Source organism: Lepidochelys kempii, chromosome 7 (assembly GCF_965140285.1).
Source record: "Lepidochelys kempii isolate rLepKem1 chromosome 7, rLepKem1.hap1, whole genome shotgun sequence".
NCBI lineage: Eukaryota > Metazoa > Chordata > Testudines > Cheloniidae > Lepidochelys > Lepidochelys kempii.
The window spans coordinates 81,536,771-81,562,226 of NC_136386.1; the positions used below are offsets into that span (position 1 = coordinate 81,536,771).

The 25,456-nt window shown below is 44.1% G+C and overlaps 1 protein-coding gene across 1 annotated transcript in view; it reads right to left on the reverse strand.

Moving 5' to 3' along the window:
• The window catches only part of SLC25A16 (solute carrier family 25 member 16), a 44,672-nt gene extending 19,798 nt beyond the window's left edge, over window positions 1–24,874 (reverse strand). The window contains exons 1-6 of the mRNA XM_073353480.2: window positions 24,555–24,874; window positions 22,056–22,148; window positions 19,634–19,767; window positions 17,579–17,642; window positions 4,567–4,688; window positions 3,913–3,979 (exon numbers count right to left, since the gene is read on the reverse strand). Coding sequence (XP_073209581.1) covers window positions 3,913–3,979; window positions 4,567–4,688; window positions 17,579–17,642; window positions 19,634–19,767; window positions 22,056–22,148; window positions 24,555–24,633 — 559 coding nt within the window. The 5' untranslated portion in view covers window positions 24,634–24,874. The remainder of the gene's footprint in view (window positions 1–3,912; window positions 3,980–4,566; window positions 4,689–17,578; window positions 17,643–19,633; window positions 19,768–22,055; window positions 22,149–24,554) is intronic.
• Window positions 24,875–25,456: the final 582 nt, after the last annotated feature.

Genomic DNA, 25,456 nt, shown 5'->3' on the forward strand with positions numbered 1-25,456 from the left:
CCGTGGAGGGGGGATTCTGCCCTCCAATGCCAGTCCGTCTTCCTCTCCCAACACCAGCGGATGGATCTCACTCGTGGCCGTAGCGGGAGGCTCAATATCAGTGCCTCCTTTCCTGGTCTTCTGGGGGGCTTCCGCGTCGGATGGATGCAGCGGAGCTCGAGTCTTCCGCTTGCCTCGCTTCCCCTGGACTAGGGTCCAGCCCTCCATAGCGTCGTCTGGGGGTTGGTTAGCAGGGGTCTTGTTGGGGGGCGGAGGCGATGGTTCAGGGGTTCGGGGGGGTAGCGGTGAGGCAGCATGGGGGGCGGGGGGTTCTCCTTGGGGCGGGCCCTCTCCTGTACCCAGTAATATCCTTGCCATACCCTCCTCCATAGGCTCTGCTGGATTGGTAATAGCAAGGGTGGAACTCCCTTGCTCGCCCGGGCGTTGTAGGGAAGGTATCTCTTGGGCCCGGACGGGAGCAGCGATGGGTCGAGTAGGAGGAGGGTTGGTTTCAGGTGCCGGGTAGCCAGGGGCGTCGGCAGCGACGGGGCCGATGTCCTGCTGGGTCTCGGGTGCCCCTCCCACCCGGGCCAAAGGGCAGTCTCTGCCGACATGCCCCACTGAGTGGCAGAGGTAGCACCGGGCCTCTCCGGTGGAGTAAAAGACCCGATAGCGGGCTCCCTGGTAGGGGACTAGGAAAGACCCCTCGAGCACCTCTCCGTCACGCGCCCCCGCCGGCGGTAGAAGCTGCACTTGCTGGCGGAACGAAAGGACGTGACGGAGGGTGGGGTCCTTGCAGCCCAACGGGAGAGGACTGATGACAGAGACAAGTTTCCCCAGGGTGGAAAGAGCGGGTAACAGGGCAACATTGAGTAAGATGAGAGGAACGGAGGTGAGGACGAGGTGAACGCCCAGATCTTCTAGCGGCTCTAGAGGGACAAACACACACCCCCCCCCCACCGCCAGGCCCCTCTCCATCGCCTCCTGGACGGCAGCCTCCGAAGCTAAGAAAAAAACGACCTTCCCATACATCTTGGAGGCCGCCACAATAGCCGTGGGTCCTACCACCTTCGCCAGCGCCTGCACGCATGTCTCCACATGGGGCGAGCCGGGCACCAGGAGGCAACGGACACCGTGCCTCCTGGTCAAGGTGGGGAAAGGGCCCCGGCTGCTGGTGAAGGTAGCGGAGGCGGGGGGGGGGCGAGATGACGAGGCGGCAGGCAGGGGGGAGCCCGTCACTGCCCAGGCATACATCCTGGGGGCCGGGGGAGGGACAATTGCAGAGCTGGTGGAGGGAAACGCAGGGAGGGGCGCCACGCTCGATGACGAGGCCACAGCGGTGGGGACAGCCCCTGCCATGGAGGGCCTAGTGGTTTTAGCGGGGCCCTTTCCTTTCTTCCCGCCCTGGCCCTTCCAGCCAGCTGGGGGGGGGGGTTCCTAGAATCTGGGGGGCGGTGGGCGCAGCAGCAGCAGTAATCACCCCGGTGCCTCCTGCTGCCGGTGCCCCAGCAGGGGGGGATGGCAAGTATCTTAACAATAGTGGGGGGGGGGACCTTGGGGGTCGGGCGGGGGGGAGGGACAACTGATTTTGTTAGAGGGGCCTTGCCCCTCTCATTCCCCGCCATTGTGAGCAGGGAGAGACGGGGAGACACCAGAAGGAGGAGGAGGGAGGTGGAAGCAGAGTAACTGCTCCTCCCTGCTGAGCTGCAGGCGGGGGGGTGGGGGAATGCCAAAGGGGTTGGACTGGGAGTGGGAAACAGATCGGGGTCCGATAATAGGGGCAAGCTGTGGGATAAGCAATCCGGGGGGGGGGGGGTGCAGACCCACGCACGTTTGTCCAAAGAGTCTCAGTTGGTCGGCTGTTATGTCCGGTCCAAAAGGTAAAGTTCAAAGCAAACAGCTGTATCTGAAGGTAGATGGCAGGTTGCCAGCAGGGACGGACGGCGGAGGGGGGCCGTAACAGTTGTAGTGATGGTGGGGGGGTGGGCACCGATGGATCGGGGGGGGCTCCGCGCCACACCCCCTGTGCCGCCACAAACGCAAGTAAACCACAGTCAAACTCCCCACCACGAGAGTATAATTCAGAAGATTACTCAATCTTACGGCCCCCTTCACGATGATTTGTAGCTTCCCTGGGTTATTTCTCCTGTCTTCTGAAATCTTCTTCTCCAGCTGTTTTGGCTGTGTTCCAAGGCTTCCGGCATGCTGAGAATGTTGTAAAGATAAGAAGTAAAATACGAGCTGCCAGCAAAACGGCTGGGTCTGGGGGTTTCCACTCCCCCCTCCAGATAGCAAAATCGGCAATCTTCCCCCCCCTACTCCGGGGGGCTCAGCTGAGGCAAATAGCTGCGCCCGAAAGCAGGCGTGGGGGGGGGGGGCTGCTGGCAGCAAGCTGGAGGCCAACCAGCACATAAACGGCAAGAAGAAAAAAACAACAAAAAATCAAACCAAAACAAAAAGCGTCTGGCCCCATCAGAGGGGGGAACTAAGGCAGGTTCAAAAAGTAAGAAAAATCCAGGCCAGGGGGCTTTAGAAAAGAATAGAAAGCAGACAGCTGAGGAGCAAGCAAAGGACGTTCCATTTCCCAACAGGGAAGGTTTCAGAACAATCACCAACCTTCTGGAGGCAATTAAGACAGGCTGTTTAGAACACCTGCAGCCAATCAAGAAGCTGCTAGAATCAATTAAGGCAGGCTAATCAGGGCACCTGGGTTTTAAAAAGGAGCTCACATCAGTTTGTGGTGTGCGTGAGGAGCCGGGAGCAAGAGGCACTAGGAGCTGAGAGTGAGAACGCAGACTGTTGGAGGACTGAGGTGTACAAGAATTATCAGACACCAGGAGAAAGGTCCTATGGTGAGGATAAAGAAGGTGTTGGGAGGAGGCCATGGGGAAGTAGCCCAGGGAGTTGTAGCTGGCTGTCGCACAGCTGTTCCAGGAGGCACTCTAGACAGCTGCATTCCACAGGTCCCTGGGCTGGAACCCGAAGTAGAGGGCGGGCCCCGTCTCCCCCCAAATCCTCCCAACTCCTGGTCAGACACAGGAGGAGTCGACCTGGACTGTGAATTCAGAAAAATGGCCAAGCTGAGGGCTGCCGTAAGCTCCAGAGCGAGCAAATCCGCCAATAAGCGCGAGACCCACCAAGGTAGAGCAGGAACTTTGTCACACCAATAGCAATCTTAAGTGTGGTCTAGGATTCAGCTTGTTGTAATTTGTTGTAATTTCTCTTTTTTCCAAAGAGAAGGCTCTTTGGAAAAAAAGTGTGCCTTAGGCATTAATTTTAAGAATTGGTTTTTGTACTACACATGCAATGGAAACGTACATACAATAATACTTTGCGCATCTGTCTTGTAACTTCTAACCAAGGATCTTAAAACACTTTGAAAAAAGTGATTTTTAATTTAACATGTTATAGTTACAAGTAACACCTAAGATTAGTATAACTGAAAGAAATTAGAAAAAAATCTCATATCTTTTCAGTTTATTTACTTCATTCGAGAGCATTTTCCATAGTCAGTTTCATTGTTTCCCCTTTATAGTCAGTCTATTTCCCTTAGTTTGTGTGGGCCTTTCACACAGCAACTACAGCCAGATTGGCCAGGTTTAGGAACAGGTCCTGCACCTTTTTCTATCGGAGAAGCTTTAGGGGTGGGGAGCGAGAGGAGAACTCAGTCACTGGCCCCTCACATCTCAGAAAGGTCACTTAGGGATTTTCACCAGTGGTATAAGTTACAGCAGCTATTCTAACTTGCACTGATCAACATCATAAGCTGATCTACCATCAGATCAGGAAGCTACAAATGACTCCCTGCAGTTTGCCCTTTCCATTCTGTCCAAGCAGAAATTTAGCCCTTCAGTTTAACAGAAGCAAATACAAATTTTGCAAATACAACTGTGAGACACATATACAATGCTGGCAACAAAATTTTTAACTTACCTGCATAAGGAGCCATTCCTACAACTGTTGGCATCAGTCCTCTGTAAAATCCAATGTAACCTCCTTCCTTTTGAAGGAAAAATAAAAATACAAACAATTCATGGCAAACAGAAGTAGAAATAGTTAGATTATTATGGAACTGATTGTACTGACAAGTCATTTGTATGACAGTGCTAGCCACACAATGAGGTATTAATATTAACCTCATCTTCCTCTTCCTCAGCAGCTGAGAGGAGGGACTATAAATTGGCTGCTTAGGAGACAGAGAGGAGAAAATGCTTAGGAGAAGGCAGGTCTACTTACACCCAGAATCACAAAGTAGGGAGATGATTTCCAATACACACAATTAAGTATGTTACTTTCCAACCCCTGTTATAAATATTATTCTCAGAGGCAAAAACCTCAGGAGTATATACCACTGTTATTCCCAATTTGTTGTCCTCTGCCATTTCCACCAGCTTGAGCCACCCTCCACCAGCATGAGTAAAAGGGGAGCATCCAGACCCTTTTGTAAAACGAGAGTGTGCTACACACACAGTCAAAGCCAAATTCACATTTGTTTCCCTCAGGTCATTAAATAGTGGTGCACAGCATTAAAAAAAATACAACCACCACATTTTTCTTTAACAAGTATGGAAGGAGAAAATGAAATACCTTTGAATAAATGGTCTTGAATGCATGAATAATTCCTGTGTACTTGTGCTCCCCTTTCACTTGGAATGCCAGACGTGCTCTAACCATATCAAGAGGGTAAGTACAAATGACTGCTGTTATACCTATTTAAAAAAAAGACCACCACCACATACCTTAATTGTTCTTAGATAGTTTTAAGCAACAAAAGATCCTTTCAAGGCAAATAATTAACATAAGAATTTATACTCAACAACAACTTTTAAAAAGTCAAATTTAAAAGTCTACCTTTAATCAAAGGCTAAGAGAACTAAACTCAGCCATGCATTGAGTATCACATTTGTATCCATCAGCATTAATAGGAGCTATGCAACTAAACCTCAATCCTGCAATGACTTATGTTACTAACTGGACTCATATGAATAACCCCATTGGAGTCAGTGGGACTACTCACTTGCATGTGTAGTGAGTAAATCTTTGTAGGATCAGGGACAAAGGACCTAATCCTGACATATTTAAATATTCAAACATTAAATGAGAGAACACCACAGACTTAGACATTTAATTTCCAAAAAGTGATGTTAGCAAAAAGTCTAACAATACAATTACTGTATATTTGTAAGTGTATATTTAAATGGTATCTGAACACACTGAAGTTATTCTAAATGAAAACTTAAAATAAGGCTAACAATAATAGTTTTGATTTATGTTGATATTTAATTGGGTTTTTTAATCATTCTATTTACTCTTAGCTGAATGACAATAAATTAGTTAATGCCACATTGTTTACAGAGCCAGATTCTGTGGTCCTTAATTATGCATGCCGCACTTAATTGTGGAAGTAGCCCATTTGAAGTCAGTGTTGTGTGATTAAATGCTACCTCCATGATTAAGGGTTGTAAATCTGACCAAGTGTTATTGCAGCACCACTGACATGCCCTGTAGTTAACTTTATATCATCACTTCCATTATAAAACTCTATAGCTGTATTTTTCTTTGGTTAGACTTCATAAGATGATATTTACTTGGACAACAGAAATCTGAAGATCTACCATCATGCTGCTCCAAATTTGCATAGAGGCTTAGATGTTGCCATTTTAGGGGCAGTGACAGTCCTCACTAACACCATCATTTGAATAATTAGTCTCTCTCTACCACTAGGCTCTGAGGTAGATAGTAACCCATGAATTGTTTACAAGCAACATGGAGGGAAAACTAAAATCACTTACAAATATCTGAAATTGCTGTAGTTGCCCCCTCCTACCGCCCTTCCCCATTTTACAGTTATAACCCAGGAAGCAAAGAAGATTCAATTAAGGTAAGAGTATGTAATATAATTTTAATATTCTCTCCACCACCCACCTACACACAATCAAGAAATTTTTAGAGTATAAAAGAAAAAAAACAACAAACGTAAGGGACAAAGATGGTAGTAAAGTGGGAGAAGAGGAAGATAAAAACAAACAATTACAGGGTATGAAATTCTTTCTTGTTACAAAAAGAAAAGGAGTACTTGTGGCACCTTAGAGACTAACCAATTTATTTGAGCATAAGCTTTCGTGAGCTACAGCTCACTTCATCGGATGCTATAGCTCACGAAAGCTTATGCTCAAATAAACTGGTTAGTCTCTAAGGTGCCACAAGTACTCCTTTTCTTTTTGTGAATACAGACTAACACGGCTGTTACTCTGAAACCTGTCTTGTTACACTTCTCTTCTACTCCATCCTACAACTACTGTCTAGTATACAGGGCAGACAGAGCAACCAGCATCCAAAAAAGAGGTAGGCTCATCATACTGCAGTTTTTAAACTCGGACACAAACCTGCAGAACAGAACCTTGTTAGAAAGCAAAATGAGACTATCCTGACACATTGCAGACATCAAGGGACCATGTTTCAGCCCCCTCAGTCTAAGCAGAGAGAAGTCTAATGGAGTATCCTCAACTTGTTCTGGAAAGGAGTAAGGGCAGCAAGCCAAATATTTTGCCATAATGGATTTGAAGGTTCTCATAGAGGCTTGAAAACAAGATGAGCGCATACTAATTAGGTGTACTAAATTCCTTAGTCCAGACCTAACAAAATTCAAGGACACATTTGCCATCCAGTGAGTAAAACTTCTTTTTTCAAAGTAGGATTCAGTTACAACAAAAACCACTGTGAGATAAGTGAAATACCTGCAGTCTTATTCAGGGTCTCAGAGGAACTATAAAATCCAGGCAATCTTGGAATCTCCTCTTCAGACCATTAAAAATATATATATTTAAATATTTATTTTCAGTTGGGAAAGGTAGAAAGCACATTCAGATATATTATTGGCAGAGTCAGAGTTATTACAATAAGTATTTAATTTTACAGAAGGCCTCTGCTTAGCATCTTAGGAGAATAGGTGTTGATCTTGAGATTAAAATGCTCAAAGAAAGGGCATTTTCTTGTTTCAACTTAGTGCCCAAGTTTTATGAAATCTTCAGATTACAAAGAACAGTGGTTAAGCTTCCACTCCCCAACCCATGAAGGAACTGAACCATCAGAAGCAAAACTTGGGTGTTCATCTCTGGTGCCATCCCAGTGACAAAATCAGTAATTATTTGCTTTCAGGGGAAAAAAAACAAACACAAATTCAAATGGTTTTCTGCAGGAACCACTCACTCCTGCTAAAATCAACATTTAAATTGACTTGCCATAGCAGATAGATAAGTCCTGAAGAAGGGATATGTTGAAGAGGGGGAGGACACTTCTACACAGTGGCAGAAGATTGGCTTCCTCTTGGAACTGTATACTTGTAGTGATATCATGATTATACAGGCACCATCATCTTTCTATACATTACCAGAACAAGGTGACTTCTCCAGAGAAGTTTCTTCAAATTGTAGTAAGCCAAATGAGACTTTCCAATTGAGCTTGGAAAGAACCCACAGACTAGCTCTCCATCCCAGAAAGCTAACATTGGTCATTATGCAATCTAAGGGTATGTCTACACTACAAAATTAGGTTGATTTTACAGAAGTCCATTTTTAGAAATCGATTTTATACAGTCAATTGCGTATGTCCCCACTAAGTACATTAAGTTGGTGGAGTGCATCCTCATTACCATGGCTAGCATAGACTTACAGAGCAGTGCACTGTGGGTAGCTATCCCACAGTCTCTGCTGCCCACTGGAATTCTGGGTTAAGCACCCAATGCCTGATGGGGCAAAAATATTGTTGCGGGTGGTTTCGGGTACATGTCATCAGTTGCCCCTCCCTCCGTGAAAGCCCTTTTTCCTGGGTCACCCATGCAGCCGCTATACTACGGCAAGCATGAAGCCCACTCAGCTCACCGTCACCACTGCTGTTGTGATCATTGTAAACCTTGTGCATTATCCTGGACTATATGCGGAACCAGGCTAAGAGACGCCAGCACGAGGAGAATAATTGATGAGGACAGAGACACAGACATTCTTGAAAGCACAGGTTGTGGCAATTGGGACATCATGGCAGCAGTGAGGCCGGTTGACAAAATGGAATGCTAATTCTGGGCCAGACAAACAAGCACAGATTGCTAGGACTGCATAGTGTTGCAGGTATGGGATGATTCACAGTGGCTGCGAAACTTTCACGTGCGTAAAGACCACTTTCCTGGAACTCTGTGAGTTGCTTTCCCCCACCCTGAAGCGCAGGAATAGCCAGATGAGAGCTGCTCTGACAGTTGTGAAGCGAGTGGCGATAGCCCTGTGGAACGCCTTGCAACGCCCGACTGCTACCCGTCAGTCAGGAATCAATTTGGAGTGGGCAAGTTTACTGTGATTCAAGTAGCCAATGCAATGCAATCATTGACATTCTGTTATCAAGGGTAGTGACTCTGGGAAACATGCAGGTCATTGTGGATGGCTTTGCTGCAATAGGGTTCCCTAACTGTGGTGGGGCAATAGGCGGAACTCATATCCCCATCTTGGCACCGGACCACCTTGCCAACCAGTACATAAACTGCAAGGGGTACTTCTCAATGGTGCTGCAAGCACTGGTGGATCACAAGGGACGTTTCACTGACATCAGTGTGGGATGGCCAGGAAAGGTGCAGGACACCCGCATATTTAGGAACTCCAGGCTGTTCGCACAGCTGCAAGAAGGGACTTACTTCCTAGACCAGAAAATTACCATTGGGGATGTTGAAATGCCAATAGTTACCCTTGGGGACCCAGCCTACCCCCTGCTCCCATGGCTCATGAAGCCTTTTGCAGGCAGCCTGGACAGTAGCAAGGAGCAGTTCAACTATACGCTGAGCAAGTGCAGAACAGTGGTAGAATGTGCCTTTGAACGTTTAAAAGCTCACTGGCGCTGTTTGCTGACTAGGTCAGACCTCAGGGCAACCAACATTCCCATTGTTATTGCTGCTTGCTGTGTGCTCCATAATATCTGTGAGAGGAAGGGGGAGATGTTTATGGCGGGGTGGGAAGTTGAGGCAAATCACCTAGCGTCCGATTTTGAGCAGCCAGACACCACCGCGATTAGAAGAGTCCGATTTTGAGCAGCCAGACACCACCGCGATTAGAAGATCACAGCTAGGCACACTGCGCATTAGAGAGGCTTTGAAAACCAGTTTCGTGACTGGCCAGGCTACAGTGTGACAGTTGTGTGTGTTTCTCCTTGATGCAAACCCGCCCCTTTGTTGATTTTAATTCCCTGTAAGGCAATCACCCTCCCCTCTTCAAAATAAAGTAATTAAATTTTTGAAACCGTGCTTTTTTTTTTTTTTTAATTAATAAAGAAAGAGATAAGGGACAAGGTAGCCCGAAAGCGGTGGGAGGGAAAGCAAGCAATGGGTTGGGTTTCACATTTAAAAGGAGGGGCTGCAATTTTCGGGTGGATGTGCAGCACACACCTCCCCCAAACCCTTCACGTGGCTACTCTCCGGGATGATCCCTTCTCCTCCTCCTTCTCCCCCTCTCCCCCGCCGCGTGACTATTCTCCAGGATGATCCCTTCTCCCCTCCCCCGCACCATGTGACTATTCTCTGGGATGATCCCTTTTAGCCAAGCGCAAACAGCCCAGCATGAACGGGGTTCTTTTACTGTTCCCTTACAAAAATTCCCCTATTTCAACCAGGAGACGTTGAATGATATCATTCTACTGAGGCTAACACAGAAAGATATAGACCAAATGTTGCTTTAATGGGACCAAAACCCAGGACCATTTGCTGCCATGCTTTGTGCTGCAATGATTCTAGAATACTTGCTATTGGCTTAGTGTGGTAAAGTGTCTTACCGTGGAGGACAAAATAAGGCAGCCCTCCCCAGAAACCCTCTGCAAAGGCTTTCAGAGTACTTCCAGGAGAGCTTCATGGAGATGTCCCTGGAGGATTCCCACTCCATCCCCAGACATGTGAACAGACTTGTCCAGTAGCTGTACTGGCCGTGAATGGATCCCAATTCTTCAGGGCAAATCAAACATTAAACACTATTGCTTTTAAACCCTGTACTGTAGTTACAAATGTGCACTCACCGGAGGTGCCTTCTCCAGCTTCAGGGTCGGTGATCCTGCCTTGGGAGGGTATTGGCTCCAGGATGATGAAAAGATCCTGGCTGCCAGGGAGAACAATTCACCGTTTGCCTGCTGCACATTCTCCTCCTCTTCCTCATCCACAAAATCCTCCTCCCTGTTGCCTGAGACTCCCCCCTTGCAGGTGTCCACGGATAGTGGTGGGATAGTGGTAGGGTCCCCCCTAGAATGCCATGCAGCTGATCATAGAAAAGGCATGTATGGGGCCCTGATCTGGAGAGACCATTTGCCTCCTTTGTCTTTTGGTAGGCTTGCCTGAGCTCCTTAACTTTCACGCGGCACTGCTGTGTGTCCTTGTTGTAGCCTCTCTCCAACATGCCCTGTGAGATTTTGGCATATATATTTGCATTTCTTCTTTTTGATCGGAGTTCGGCCTGCACAGGTGCTTCTCCCCGTATAGCAATCAGATCCAGTGTCTCCCTTTCAGTCCATGCTGGAGCTCGTTTGCGATTCTGGGGGGACTGTATGCTCACCTGTGCTGCTGAGTTCGCCACGCTGACCAAACAGGAAAAGAAATTCAAATGTTCCCAGAGCTTTTCCTGTATACCTGGCTAGTGCATCGGAGTTCAAAGTGCTGTCCAGAGCGGTCACAATGAAATACTATGGGATAGCTCCCGGAGGCCAATACCGTTGATTTGCGTCCGCACTACCCCAAATTCGACCCAGCAAGGTCGATTTTAGCGCTTCTCCCCTTGTCGGGGAAGAGTACAGAAGTCAATTTTAAGACCCCTTTAGGTAGACTGAACGGGGTTGGTTGTGTGGATGCAGTCATTTTTAAGTAGACCTAATGCGGCTAAATTCGACCTAACCCCATAGTGTAGACCAGAGCTAAGCTTCTTAAGTCAGAGAACCAAAGGTTCTTGCCCCCTGGATTATCCTCCCAATAACCAATAACACACTTGCTGTGGAAGAGTAAGATACATTTCAGAGTGTGCGCAGTGTTTTTCTGACAAAACAGCAGGCATCTGCATGATGAGTGTCTCTGGGGTAGTGTCACCCAAGGTTCAATTGATGTAAATTGCAAAGTCCCAACTGACCTGCACAACCAAAGCAAGCCCCAACAGACTACAGTCCATCTGGCAACATCTGGACTTTCCCTAATGGAGTGTCTAACACTATTTCAAGGTGGAGTAACTAGAGTCCTATCCAGATGAGATTTCACAGTTCACAAAAAAGCAGTTATATTTGAGGAAATGGACAATCTAATCCCTGCCCTGATCAGGTAGTCATCCAAGTAAAGCTGGATGCATATTCCTCAGACAAAGACTGGCCAACAGAACCTCCAGGAGTTTGTTGCACACAACAAGTGGCCAAACCTAAATCCAAATAGCATCTGAATCTGGAAAACTCTGAATGGAGGAGTGCAAAAAACTGCATGTGAAAAGACCTTAACAAGACCCATATTTTACATGTTTTTGATTAAGTCCTCTAGCCTCAAAGTTTGATGAAGGGAGTACACTCTGAAAAGTCCTAATGACTCAACAAATCCAGTGTGGGCCACAATCTCCATGTTTTCTTTGGAACCAATGGTAACTAGTGGGAGAAAGACACTTATCCCTGTTCCTCTAGGCCAGCAATTCTCAACCAGGGGATCAGGGCCTCCTGGGGGGCTGCAAGCAGGTTTCAGGGATCTGCCAAAGTAAACCAGAGAACAAGGCCATGTTAGACTCGCTGGGGCCCAAGGATGAAAGCCAAAGCCTGAGCAACTTAGCTTCTCAGAGCCCCCTGTCAGGGTGGGGCCCTGGGTAATTGCTCTGCTTGCTACCCCCTAACACTGGCCCTAGCTTTTAATCTACTGGATATGCAGAAACACAGTTGTGGCACAGCTAGGCTGTGGCATTTTTACAGCATGCTGGGATGGGGCTCAGAAAGAAAAAGGTTTAAAACCCCTCCTGTAGGCAGAAATACAGCAGGGGGTATCAATATTTATTTTTTGATTTAGAATTTCCACATTGATTTAGAATAGCGACTACTTCTTCTGCAAGATTCAAGAGCCAAACTGTGACAATGAATGCCAAAGGCAAAAGACCCAGCATAAATTGTAGAGTTTAATCTCATCTCTACTGCCTAAATATTAGACAGTAGAGATGTCGAAGCTCAGCTCACATCACACAATTTGACAGCTGATCAAATTATCTAGAATTATCTGGTGCTGGGCTAACATCTTTTCCACAGCTTCTTCTTTTACGTGATGGGATTAGAAATAGTAAGATATTTCCTGGATAAGAGGCAGGAACTGAGATTTACAGACAGAGCATAGCATTGGCCTGCAAGAATACGACAATTTGTTCCCTCTTTGCTGAAAGAAACCACTTCTTCAAAAAGATCATAAAGCCATGAAACACAACAGGGATTACTTCAAACTCTCTGTTTTGTTTCCCCAATGGTGTCTGCATCTGGGAGCTGTTATTGAGATCAGCTGTACAAGCATTCACCTCCAGTTCTCTTCAGGATTTCCTACCATTATTTCACCTTCTTACTCTTCCTTCTTTGTCAAATGGAAGTTTAAAGACGAAAAAAAGAAAGCATCTCTCTAGAGCAAAGAGAGAAAGGCTGAAGGAGAATTGTGCCTATTAAATGTATGTATTGCATATACACCAGCCTTGATTAAAAATCATTTTTTACTTCTTCCTTGGAAGTGGAAAACTACTATTCTCTATTGTTCCATCATTCTATAGGGAGACAAACGGCAGAATCCTCTTTTTTTTAAAAATACATACATTGAAAAAATTCTTTTGGATGCCTCAAATACAGGACTTCTAATGACAAATTTAACTTGAAGACCAAAGGGAGTCCTATCTGGCTATATTGTCAGCGAATGTTCAAAAGGAACCTGAACTACAGAAATAGCACAAGGTACAGTCTTACACTAGTGTAGGGGAATGGACTAAGTTACCCAGGCTGAACGTATTTTTAAACCATGAATGGAACGCCATGACTACAGCACAAGGAATTCTTTTTCCACTGCAGCAACAGCACATACGAGAAAATAGATGAAGTCTAGCAGACCTGTCAGGTAGGTCAAGGAGCTTCCCTAGTTCAGGAAAGTTACAGGAAATTCTACAGTTCCTAGACCCAGGGCCACCCTTACCTATACGCAAACTACGCAGCTGCGTGGGGCACCAAATTGCCCCAAATTTCCTGGTGCCTTACGCAGCTGTGTGCTGCTCCAGTGGTCAGCTTGATCCGTTGGCCGGGTGAGGCGGCCAGAAAAGCTGCCCCCACCCTTGCTCCCCTTACCTCTTCCCCAAAGCCCCCACCCCTGCTCCACCCCATCCCCACTCCCACTCCACCCCTTCCCCTGAGCTATGTCCCAGGGGACTCCAGCAGGGGTCGGGCGTGCCCTGCACTCACTAGGAGGCAGGAAGTGGAGCGACCCAGCCCCAGCCCACTCTGCTCCGCCGGCTCCCAGCCATGCCGCCGGTGAGTGCTGGGGTGCGATTCCCCTCTGCCCCCCAAGTCCTAAGGCTGGAAGCCCGGGGAGCAGAGCAGAGCAGGCTGGGGCCAGGTCACTCCACTTCCCGCCGCCCCATGAGTGTGGGGTTTGGCCCGCCCTGCAATCACTGGGCAGCAGGAAGTGGAGTGACCCAGCCCCAACCCACTCCACCCCCCAGCACGAGCCGACGGAGCGGTTTCCCACCTGCCCCCCAAGCCTACTTTTGCCCCCCACAGACCTTGGGCACAGCCCCCCCTGCAGAGGGCTGCAGACCCCCGCTCCCCGGGGGGCTGTGTAGGGCACCAAAATGTCTAGGGACGGTCCTGCCTAGACCTGTAAAATATAATTAAATTGCTTACATCTCAAGGAATTAGCTGAATGATTCCTTTTGTATTGTACCTTCATCCTAGTATGATAACAAAGATAAGGATGTTGTAGTTAATACTGAGATGGTACTTTCATTCTAAACCTTTATTTTCAGTCACTTTCTGTAAATTAGCTGATGGGCTAAAGTTCCTTATACTTACTCTTATACTACATGAATTATTCTGAAAACAACTGTACTGAAGCACAAGAAACATGTGTTTCTCTCTACTTTTGATGAACAACAGCCAAAACTAGTTTATCAAAAGTAGGGGGAAACACATGTTTCTTGTGCTTCAGTACAGTTGTTTTTACATTTGGAGAACTCAAATGGCTTTGTTTTCAAAATCCTTACTTTTAGAGAGTTTGTTTTGTTTTTTAATCTTTAAACAATTCTCTAATATCTACCATTTTTTCTTTCCTCTCAGCCAATTCTCTTTCCTTAAAGGAAATGATAAAGCAATTATCTGTTAATTAAGTGTTATGGTTGAAATTTGAATCACAAAAGAGTCAGGAAATTCAGAGTTAAAGTCTCCACAGTAACTTTAACCAGGCCTCCTTGAATATATACATTACAATGGTTTTTTTCATTGCAGTCACTCATACTTCCCCCATCCCCACTACTTTTCTCCTGATTGCAGAGGGATACCTTTGACCTGCGTACATTAGGAAATATGTTTGTTTCCCACCATTGCTAACAGTGATTCAGTTCCATTTACATTAGCAATGTTGTGAAGAACCCTGGCTAGACAGGACTACCACATCTCCAGTGTTTAAAAACACAACTTAACAGAAGCAGCTGTGAAACATACAGCTGCATCAAAAGGGAGAAGAGGCGCAGGCAGAATCACCCTCTTCTGTGACACAGTTCTGAGTCCAAGGATGCTGGAGAAAACCCCTTCTCCAAAGGTACCATGGCACGTGAAGTGCTATGCTTCCCCAAGAGCCAACTAGAGACTCAAGCCAGCAGGACTAAATGGGTTGCACCTGGCATTGTTGGACGCTAATGTTATCAGATTCTTTGCTCAGTTTTTTCTCTCCTCTGTGGTAAATGGCCATTTACTCCAACTCCCTTCCAGACCTTCATTCACAGTCTCTTCACTTCAGCCTTACTCCACTGCCTTCCATGCTCACATCCTTCGTCTTTCCCTTCTCCTACAACCCTTTCCCACCTTCGCTCCAATCCTTACCCCTTCCTTTCCCTCTGCATGTGTGTTATATTCCTTCCCACTCCTCATTTAGTCTATTGCAGTGGTTCTCAACCTTTCCAGACAACCGTACCCCTTTCAGGAGTCTGATTTGTCTTGCATGCCCCCAAGTTTTACCTCACTTAAACTACTTGCTTACAAAATCAGACATAAAAATACAAGTGTCACAGCACACTATTACTGAAAAAAAATTATTACTTTCTCATTTTGCTTGTATGAAATTTTGCACTGTACTGACTTTGCTAGTGCTTTTTATAAAACTAGCCAAATATCTAGATGAGTTAATGTACCTACCCCCTGGAAGACTTCTGCATATTGCCAGTTGAGAACCACTGATCTATCTGATCTACTGAGATTTTAGGCTGTTTGTGGCAGGGATTGTCTCTTATGCTAGTATTTGTACAATACTTAGCACAATAGTTGGTTGGTCTCAAGGTGCTACTGTAATACAAATAAAAGAGTTAATGTAGTCTAACCAAGTCTTGCCCACGTCTTGCCAAATGGATTTTGTTAGCTTTTAGGATTTTATGGATTGTTTGTTTTCATTCTCTCTTCTTTTGTTTGGTTGTTTGTTCAATATGAGGGGCAAGGGATCTTTATTTCATGAGGTTCTTTTCTGCTAATTGAAGGCAATAGTGTCAGTAGTCCACTGTTAGTCAATTTTTTTAAAAACAAAAGCTACCTATTTAATACCATTTAATGACTATGTGGAAAATGCCAATCAATGTTAAGTCCTCTTCATATAAAGGTAGTAATAAGAATTAGTTTTTACCTCCCCACTGTGTTCCTTAGCTGTTTTGGGTTGAGTGGGAAAATAAAAATGCATGCCTCATATTTTACACTCACAGCTTGCTAACTGTTATTTCTTCTAATACCATAATAATTGTTAGAACTCAGATTTAAAAAAAAAAAAGAAGAAGACTGTAGAAGACTGCTCAGAAGAGTTCCATGACAATATTCCAAAGCATCCTATAAGGCCAGGGATCATACGAAGGTCCAAAGAATCCACCCATTTCAGAGTCATAGAGTTTAAGACCAGAAGGGACCACCACATCATCTACTCTGATCTCCTGCACATCACAGGCCTCTAAACTGCACCCAGTTTCTCCAATATTGAGCCCATAACCTGGTTTAGATTGAAGTATTACAGCCCTCAAGAAACAAACTATACTGTGACACAGAGAGAGGATAGGAGGGGCCAAGGTGCACAGTGCCCATGGTCCCTGCAATGGCAGAGAACTGATTTGGTGAGATACCCACATGATCTAGCATAACAACCTGCACGCCATGCTACAGAGGAAGGGGGCGGGAAAAAAACCACCAAGTTCCCAGTCAATCTGACCTGAAGGAAAATTCCTTTCGGACTTCCTAAACCCTGACCATTAGCACATGAGCAAGACTCACCAGCCAGACATCTAAAACAAAGGATTCTTTATACCATCTCAGAGCACCAGCCCCACCATGTCCCACCTCCAGCTATTGCCATCTTTGATGCTTTGCAGGAAAGGGAAAAAACAAAAACTAACAAATTGGGAGGACAAAATTTTCATCTGACCCTTCCAAGTGAAGCTGAAATCCTGAGGTATGTGATTTAAGAACATTAGAGATAGGATCAGAAGGGACACTCCCTGACCCACTAAGCCCAGCCTCTCACCCCCATCTCAGCACACAACCCCATCATATAAAATCCTACTCAAATTTATCTAGCTCTATCTTAAAATTAATTAGGTGTCTGTCCCCACTAATATTATTAGGAGGCTGTTCCAGAACCTTACAGCTCTAGTAGTTAGAAACCTTCTTCTAATTTCCAGCCTAAGTTTATTTGTTGCCAGTTTAAACTCATTTGTTCTTGTGCCAACATTTTTCTTTAACTTAAATAGTTCTCCCTCTTAGGTTTATGCCCCCCCGATGTCTTTACAGAGAACAATCATATTCCTTCTCAGCCTTCTTTTTGCTAGACTAACTAAGCCAAGCTCTTTTAGTCTCCTCTTGTAAGAGAGGATCTCCATTTCATGTTGGTTTCCAACATCTTTCTACACCCATACTAGAACTAGAATCTGTTACCCAATCTGGGGAGCCAATTCTGCACTTATTAAAAAATCCTGTTTCTCACTATTTTTCCTTTATATGTCTCTCAGCTTGGAAATGATAAACAGTTGTTTTCACTTTCATGCTCTGAGTACCGTTTATTTGATTAAAAACAGATGCTTGCAGTTTAATTATAAAAATATTTGGGGACGCGTTTTTAATAGTCTTGGGTTTTTAAATATATGGTTTTAACAAGATTTAACACAAACAAAATTTAAGTTAAGTTTTATTTTCATTAAACACAATTTTTCCAAAGGAAATATTCATCCTATCAAGTCTTTTGGTAGACCTCTTGTTGTATACAGACTTACAGTGGCATTTTATTTCAAGAAACACTACTTAAGCCCCTAAATCAATATTTACCTTTGAAAATAGGTGGTGTTTGAAAGTGAAAATAAAGCTGTACCTGCCATGGATCCAGCCATTAAGTTGTGCACATGCCCCGAAATCCCAAGCTTCTTCTTTATTAGCTACAAAGTATAAAAGTTTTACAAAAGTAATAAGTCACATGATATATGATAAAGAAGCATATCAGAGAGTTTACTGTAAATATATTAACTGTTTCAAGGTGTGTATTAGCAACTGACATTACAAATGAAAAACAGAATGCTGAATTTCTGTTAAGTGGTAGCACTTCTCAGTAATCGTTTTACATTCCTCATTTGTTATCTATACCACTGTACTGAAAATATTTTTATAATCAGCAAATGTAGATTGATAAGACTGAAAAAAATGGGACTTTTTCCAGTAGAGGTGAGACACAATACAAGTATAAAAATGATATACAAAGAATGCAGACTGGGCCTTCTATTCACCCTCATAACACAGAGCAAAGGGACTTTCAGTGAAGTTGAAAAGGAACACATTTAAAATTGAGAAATGGAAATAGTTCTCCCACACACCACAAACTTAGCCTGTGAAATTCACTGTCATAACAGTTCATTGAAGCCAAATGCTTAGCAAGATTCAAAAAAGGGTTGGAAATTTATATAGGCAAAAACATCCTATGTTATATTAATACTGGTTAAAAGAAACAATAAGAGTCTTGGAAGGGATATAAAATCCTCATGTGTTTGGGCATAAGCCAAGTAACTGATGAGGGTTAAAAAGAAACTTCCCTCAGAGGCAGATTACTTCATATCTCCCTAATACAGGGTTTCTTGCACCTTCCTCTGAAACATCTGTTAATATGCACTGACAGAGACAGAATACTAAACTAGATGGACTACAGGTATAGTCTAGTATTGTATGACAGTTATATTCCTAATAAGAAATCCACGGTTACTCAGATCTGTGTCCTGCACCAAGTGGAATTTTCAGATTCTGAGACTAAGTTTAGGGTCTACCTCAAGTCTACACTCCATTTTCAAATCCGTATAAATCAGTGGGAATTTATCTGAGTAAAATTTAACAAAAAAAGGAGGAAAGACCTCATGATTTGGGCTCTGGTGTCTCTGGGATTCCTAAGCCCTTTTGCTATGAACTATGGCATGTATTCTTGTATATAGCACAACATAAAATACAAAGATTTTTAAAATGTTTTGGACTCAGAAGATTGGACTCTCAAAATTCTCCTGAACTACTCTCAGCTACCAGAGAGAGCTAAAATATACAGTTCCAATGGGAAAAAAAAATATTTAAACATCTGAAACTGGCTACAGATAGTTCCTCCCCTTTCCCCCAAAATATCTGCCATCTGGAATTTGCTCCTTTGAGAAGGAAGCCCTCACAGCCACGTTCAGGGGCCAACACAACTCACACTGAAATCAACTGGAGTCCTTCCACTGGCTTCAATGGAAGTTGGATCTGACCCTTGAAGTTTTACATTCCAATAGTAAAGGCATAATTTTGACTGAGTATAAGCAATGCTCAAGTAGACACTTATACCAATATCTAAGCTCCAATATTATAGGAGCAGTAAATGCACTACACTAGAAGAGAATTAACAGATCCTGAAATACTGCATTTTATCCTGCAAAGCCAATTTTTTTCTTGTGATGACGGTGCAGGTCAAATATAGACTTCACCAACCCTGACAGACTGTCTTTCAAATTTAAATGAACAATTTGATTTAAAAAGTAATAAACCTTCCTATACAGTATTAAAAAGAACAAAGAGATGTTACATTTTACATTGAGCCGCTACACTCTTTACAATCAACGGGGCCACTTTTTTAGCACGATGGCCAGTAGCAGGTTCAAGAGTGCTTTATCTTCAAAAGCATTTCAGTTTGTTCATAGTGAGACTAACAGTAAACTAAAATTTTGAACTGCTTTTCTTACAGCAAAAGTGGAAATATTCTCACTTTTGCCCCCACTTTTTTAAATGAATAGAGTAATACATAATTAGGCCAATGTGAAAAAAGAGGGAGCTAGTTAATGACACGCTTTTAATGTTATTTTATCATTTTAAAACTATATTCACTCTAGCCATAAAAGGAAACAAAAATAAATCAAACTACCTTTTTATACTGGTCAAATGCCATAAACTGAATTGCACCATATGGAAATATTCTAATCATCATTGCCCCGTTTCCTTTATACAACCCAAGGTAACCCTCCTTTTTTGGGACAGCACACAATGTAGAAAACACTCCTGTCATCAATACAAAAAAAGATATTTAACAGAGTTACAATGAAAAAAATATTTCAGCAAGTATTACTGACAATAGGGCAGTAAGCATATAACTAAGGCCAGATCATGTTGTTCTTATGTAAGTGTGGAGAGCAGAAAACTAGCTTTCACTGCCCAATTGTGGTCAAAGGGAGGGAGATTTGGGCCTATTTCCACCAGCCTTCTCATCACCCAGGTTCTACGGAAACTCCTTATGAATCTATGCATTTGATGACCTATGAATTGGGGAAATGTGATCTAGCAGGAGGGAGATCTATTCCATGTGATGTGATATCCCCTCAGAGAAATACTGTAAAACTGGACATTAACAGTACAGAAGTTAAAAAGGACATCAATAACTTTAAATCTAGTCAATTACAAAGTGACTAATTTACTACACCTGCCTCTGAGTCCCTCAGTATTTACAGTTTTACAATCATTTTCCTATTTTTAAACATTTATTTTTCTCCATCACTGCTGTGTAAAACACAAACAGGGAATAAACAACTGCCTATAAAGGTGAAATAGGAAAATAAACTACGCACAGACTTTACTACAACATCACCACCATGGTATGTAAGCACCTAACACACATTGATGTATTATCCCAGAGGGGTACTGTGAAAATTAAGCATTATCATCCCCATTTTAAGGATGGGGAACTGAATTACAGAGAGATCATTTGCCCAAGATCATATGGGAAATCTGTGGCAGAGCCAGGAACTAAACCAAGCACTCCCAAGTCACAGTGAAGGGCCTTAACTACAAACCCTCCTCTCTAGACTATACACAGTTGCTATCAAATGCAAGAATTAAACAAATTTTAAAAACCAGAAATATTTTCTCACATCTCTTTCAGTTAATTGTAAACATTATTTGCAATATGTAAACATTTTTCATATTCAGATGTAATTTTTAATACTGACTGACAAATATTTACTCATTGAACTGAAGTTTCTTATCTTTGTTCTCTGCCCAAAAGTGATCTTTTAAAATTCTGTTTAGTTATCCAAACAAAAAGGATGGCATTTTTCACACATCAAGAGAATTGTTCTTCACATTCACAAGGTTTAGTTTTAGAATTTCATACTTGCTACAACTTCAGTGAGAACAAATATTTTTGACAGGGTTAGAATTTCCCTCCTCCCCCTCAAAAAATAACCATTTATTGAAAACTTCTTTTATTTTAAAAGATACATGTCATGTGGTCCATGTATCTTTAACTCCACACATTCAGACATAGTATAAATATTTAACATGGGTTTTGGCTAACTGAACCTATGTAACATATTCTTCTCTATATCTATTTTTCACCTATTCTCCCTTCCCCATCTTTTTTTTTTTTCTCTGCTGAATGTTTAATTAGAATGTGCATTCAATTCAAATCAAAGTCATTCCTGGTACTCCAGTATCAAATCACACATCCACGGTATGGTGAAATTTGATTTGAACATATAAACTGATGATTGCATATTCTAAAAAAAAATCCGGAGATAAGAAGAATATTAGAGTCAACAATGCAACTATTTCAGCTTATGATTGTTAGATTACATATTCAGACTCTGCATGAGCAGTCGAGTGCCCCTGCCATTCCCTTCTTCTTTGTACATCAAACTGAATACAAGCATAATCATTTCAATGTTGTATTATAACTCAGTATTTCTCCTCCCCAAATGTTCTTTTTAAACAAAATTTCTAAGTGAACATGATTTATAATCGGTATTTTACATGTACAAGTCATCCAATTCAAGGCTGTGCTTTACTGTGTATCTGTAACTCAATGAAGTTGTGCAAGAATATCCAGGCATCATCCAGGCAATGATTCTAATCATGTACCGAAGGGGGCAGTGTTACAGTTGTTCTGGGAATAATTTTGAATTACAGTAGTTAATCGGGAGTTTACACAAAGTCATTTAAGAAAAAAAAAAAAAAATGAAGTGCCAAATCCTGCACTCCTTAATTGCACAAGTAGCTCCACTTTCTTAGACTTATTACACATATGGGAAAGGTTTGCAGGATCTCACTGTTTATAAACACATATCTTGAATTAACATTGGTCTTGGATAAACAATCTCATAGCATTAATTACAGTCCCCTGTGTGCAGACCTACCAAATCCAGCAAGCAGACTATGAAATTGTGCTCATAAAAAGCAACTGCCTATCAAATCATTGCATTTGTTTACAGCAATCATATTGGTAAGTAGAGTGACACTACTTTCCTAAATAGTATAAAATTTACACTTTTTTAAATGTACAGTAGCCATCTTACCTAGATGTTTGTAATGTTGATTATGAGCTTGCAGCAAAATCTTTACTCGATCCAATGGTGCAATGGTTGTTTTGGCACAACATCCTGCAACACCTTACCAACAACAACAACAGTGGAAGTTTGAGTTATTCATGTCAACAGCTAAATCAAGTATTTCTCCACTGTATTTTCTTTTTAAATGGAACAATGTTTTTCCCCCCAGGAACTATAGTATTAAAAAAGTAAATAAGCTTTCATTTTCAGGAAAAATGTAATTTATTAAAAAATCCTAAAAATCTTAGTGAAATGAGTAAAATCGATCTTTAGATTTTTTTTAAAAGACCATTCTTGTTAGCTGTTGAATGCTCCCAACAACATCATTCAGTTATTCAGCAAGTTATTTTAAGCTTCCCATCCTCTTTAGGTCTACAGAGTTCAAGTTCTCTGTCATCCTGTCTGCTTTCTCTCCATGGTCAAGCTCCACACTGGTTAAACAGTAACATTTGGTACATATAACAATTAAAAACTAAGATTCACGGTGATGAGTGCAGAATGAGAAACGTAAGTAGACAGATCTTCACAACACTTTACAAACAGTGATGAGAGATGAGGATCTATATGTGCGGGGAATAACTCTGTGTTTTCTCCATAGAGCATTTTCTAATATTTCCCCCCTTTTCTTTCTTTTTTTAAAATAGCCCTATTTTTCAGAAGTCACGACTACAGTCACAATATATTTCATTCACATGAAAAAGAGACTTTCCTAAATGTGATAATGAGGTTGCTTGAGCATTCAGCATCTGGTTAGAAGTTAGGTAATGATCTTTTCTGATTCTGAAAAGCATACAAATAGGAGTATGTGCATGAATGAAACAAGCTGTATTAAGCAGAAACAATGCTACATACAGGTAACTCTCCCCTCACAAGCCACCACTTATTTATAATATCCTAAGGAATATTAATATAAAAAATTGTCTACTAGTTAATTCTGTTGACTCCTGACAATGTCTTTAGAAAGATCCAGTTTTCAAGGGGAAAGGGCTGTAAAGAGACAAATTAAAGCAATGCTGTCTTTGAAATTTCTTTCCTTCACATTTTTATGTTTAGCACCAACAGGTCTCCAAAACCCTGAGTCTCAAAAACACTTAAGAGACTCCATCCCTCTTTAACAATCTAATTATTTAGATAATGCTAAAACATGTCAAAGAATCCTACTTAACATTTAGGTCTCAATCCTGCAATTTCGTGCACACTGATTGCCTTGCAGGATCAAGACTTTGGGGACCATTTCTTTTTTCTAAAATCTTGTGTACCATGAGAAAGGTTTTTGTGGAATAACTTTAGTTTTTGGGGGGATAAACTGCCTTGCATCCGCACACAAAAATTGGTGGGTTTTTTTTTTTTTCAAATTATCTGGCATTTTACTGCATATTAATTTAATCCACTTTGGAAGTGAAATAACTATACTGTAATGATTTGGGGGAGAGGGAGACTATAAGATTCATGGCCATGCTTCTCAACATCCTTTCACAATCCTTAAGAACACTAATCATCCTACAGAAGGAATTAAAAGGCAGTTTGTCTCATTTTCTTGAGTTGATAGTAGTTATGAAAGAGACCTATTAGAACATATTCCTCTGCCACCCCCAACAGAAGCCATACCAGATGTTGCTAACAACATTACAGTAACCTACATACAATGTATTATCTATTTCCATGGCAGGTACCATTTTTTGATAGTCCTTTGAAGGCTAGATGGTCATTGGGTTGAATATAAAATGGAGCATGGCCTACGGAAGGGGTTCTCAAACTGTGGGTCAGGACCCCAAAGTGGGTCACAACCCCATTTTAATGGGGGTCACCCAGACTGGTGTTGGCCCTGGGCCCCAGCAAGTCTCAAGCCCAATCCTCACAGCCCAGGGCTAAGATTACAAGCCTCCCCTAGGGCAGAAGCTTTGCCCCCCCACCCCCAGGGCAGTGGGGCTCGGGCAGGCTCCATCTTTGGTCTCCCCTCCTGGGTTCATGTAGTAATTTTTGTTGGCAGAAGAGGGTCATGATGCAATGAAGTTTGAGAACCGCTGGCCTAGGATTTACAGCTAGCTCTGCCACGTGACCTTGAACAAGTCATTTAATCTCCTGGCACTCAAGTTTTCCCTATCGGTGACAGGGTCAGAAGGGCACAACGTGAGGTGGTTCAAATGAAAGCCGCTTATCTCTGTCCCCGGACAACAAACACCATGCCGCTCCTGTGCCAAAGGTCTTCACATCCCCCACTGTGCGGGCCCCCTGGTCCATACGCTCCCGCGCCCATGCCCGGCGGGCCCCTGGGGCACAGCACGCAGACAGTGGGTTCATCTCCCTTTTTACCATGGGCTTGGTGGCAAGACCAAAGGGGAGGGCAAAGCCTGGTGCCGCAGAGCCCCAGCCGCGTCTCCCGCGACGGCAGGGCGGGTGCCCAGCTGCAGCAGGGGTCTCAGCCCGGCCTCGGCCGGCAGAGAGCAGGGGGAGCGGGGCGTTTACCTCCCGCTACGAAGGAGCGGAGCCAGTAGAAGTCTCTGCGCGCGGCGGCACTGGGCCCCGCCGGCCCCTGCGTGTCCATTGGGACAGCGGGGGCGCGGCGGGCTCCGCGGAGGAAGAAGGTTCACTGAGGTAGCCCCCGGCGCTTCCAGCACATGGTGCCGGCCCGGGCCCGCGCCCCAGCACGAGCCAGAGAGGGAGCGGAGCAGCCAGCCACGATCACTGCGCCGGAGCCACCGGGAAGGTGTCCGGGCCGCCGCTCTCCTGCCTGTGCATGGCCTGGGCCTGGGCCGCGGCTCAGGAGCACTGGGAGTAGCTCAGCCGGGCGAGCGGCGCCGGCTGATCGCGTCAGCGGCAGGGCGGGCCCGGCGCGGGCGCTGGATCCTCCCCTCGCCGGCGGCGCAGCTCTAGAGCGGTCCGTGTGCGCACCGCGAGAGCTCCGGGCCAGCGCGCCGGCTCCGGCTCCGGCCCCGCCGCCCGCACCTGTCCAGACCCCCAAGCGTCTGCCACACTTCTCTGTAGCCTCTGGCTCCGGGCCCTGGGGCAGGCTGGCGTCTGCCGGGATCCCAGTTCCCGCCTGGGCCCTTGGGGGGTGTTCCTTTAAACCGCCAACAGCACACTCCACAGTTGTGCACCGGGTGCTCAGCCTGTTGTTGAACCGCTCCTTGTTGCTGTCAAGGCTCCCAGTGTAGGGTTTCAGAAGCCATGGCATTTAAGGGTAAGCAGGGTGTCCAAGGATCACAATGAGCATTTCAACTTCCCCTAGGGTGATCTTCTGGTCTGGGAAGAAAGTCCCGGTTAGCAGCTTCCTGAACAGGCCTGTGTTTATATTTAAGGGGGGGAGGCATAGCTCAGTGGTTTGAGCATTGGCCTGCTAAACCCAGGGTTGTGAGTTCAATCCTTGA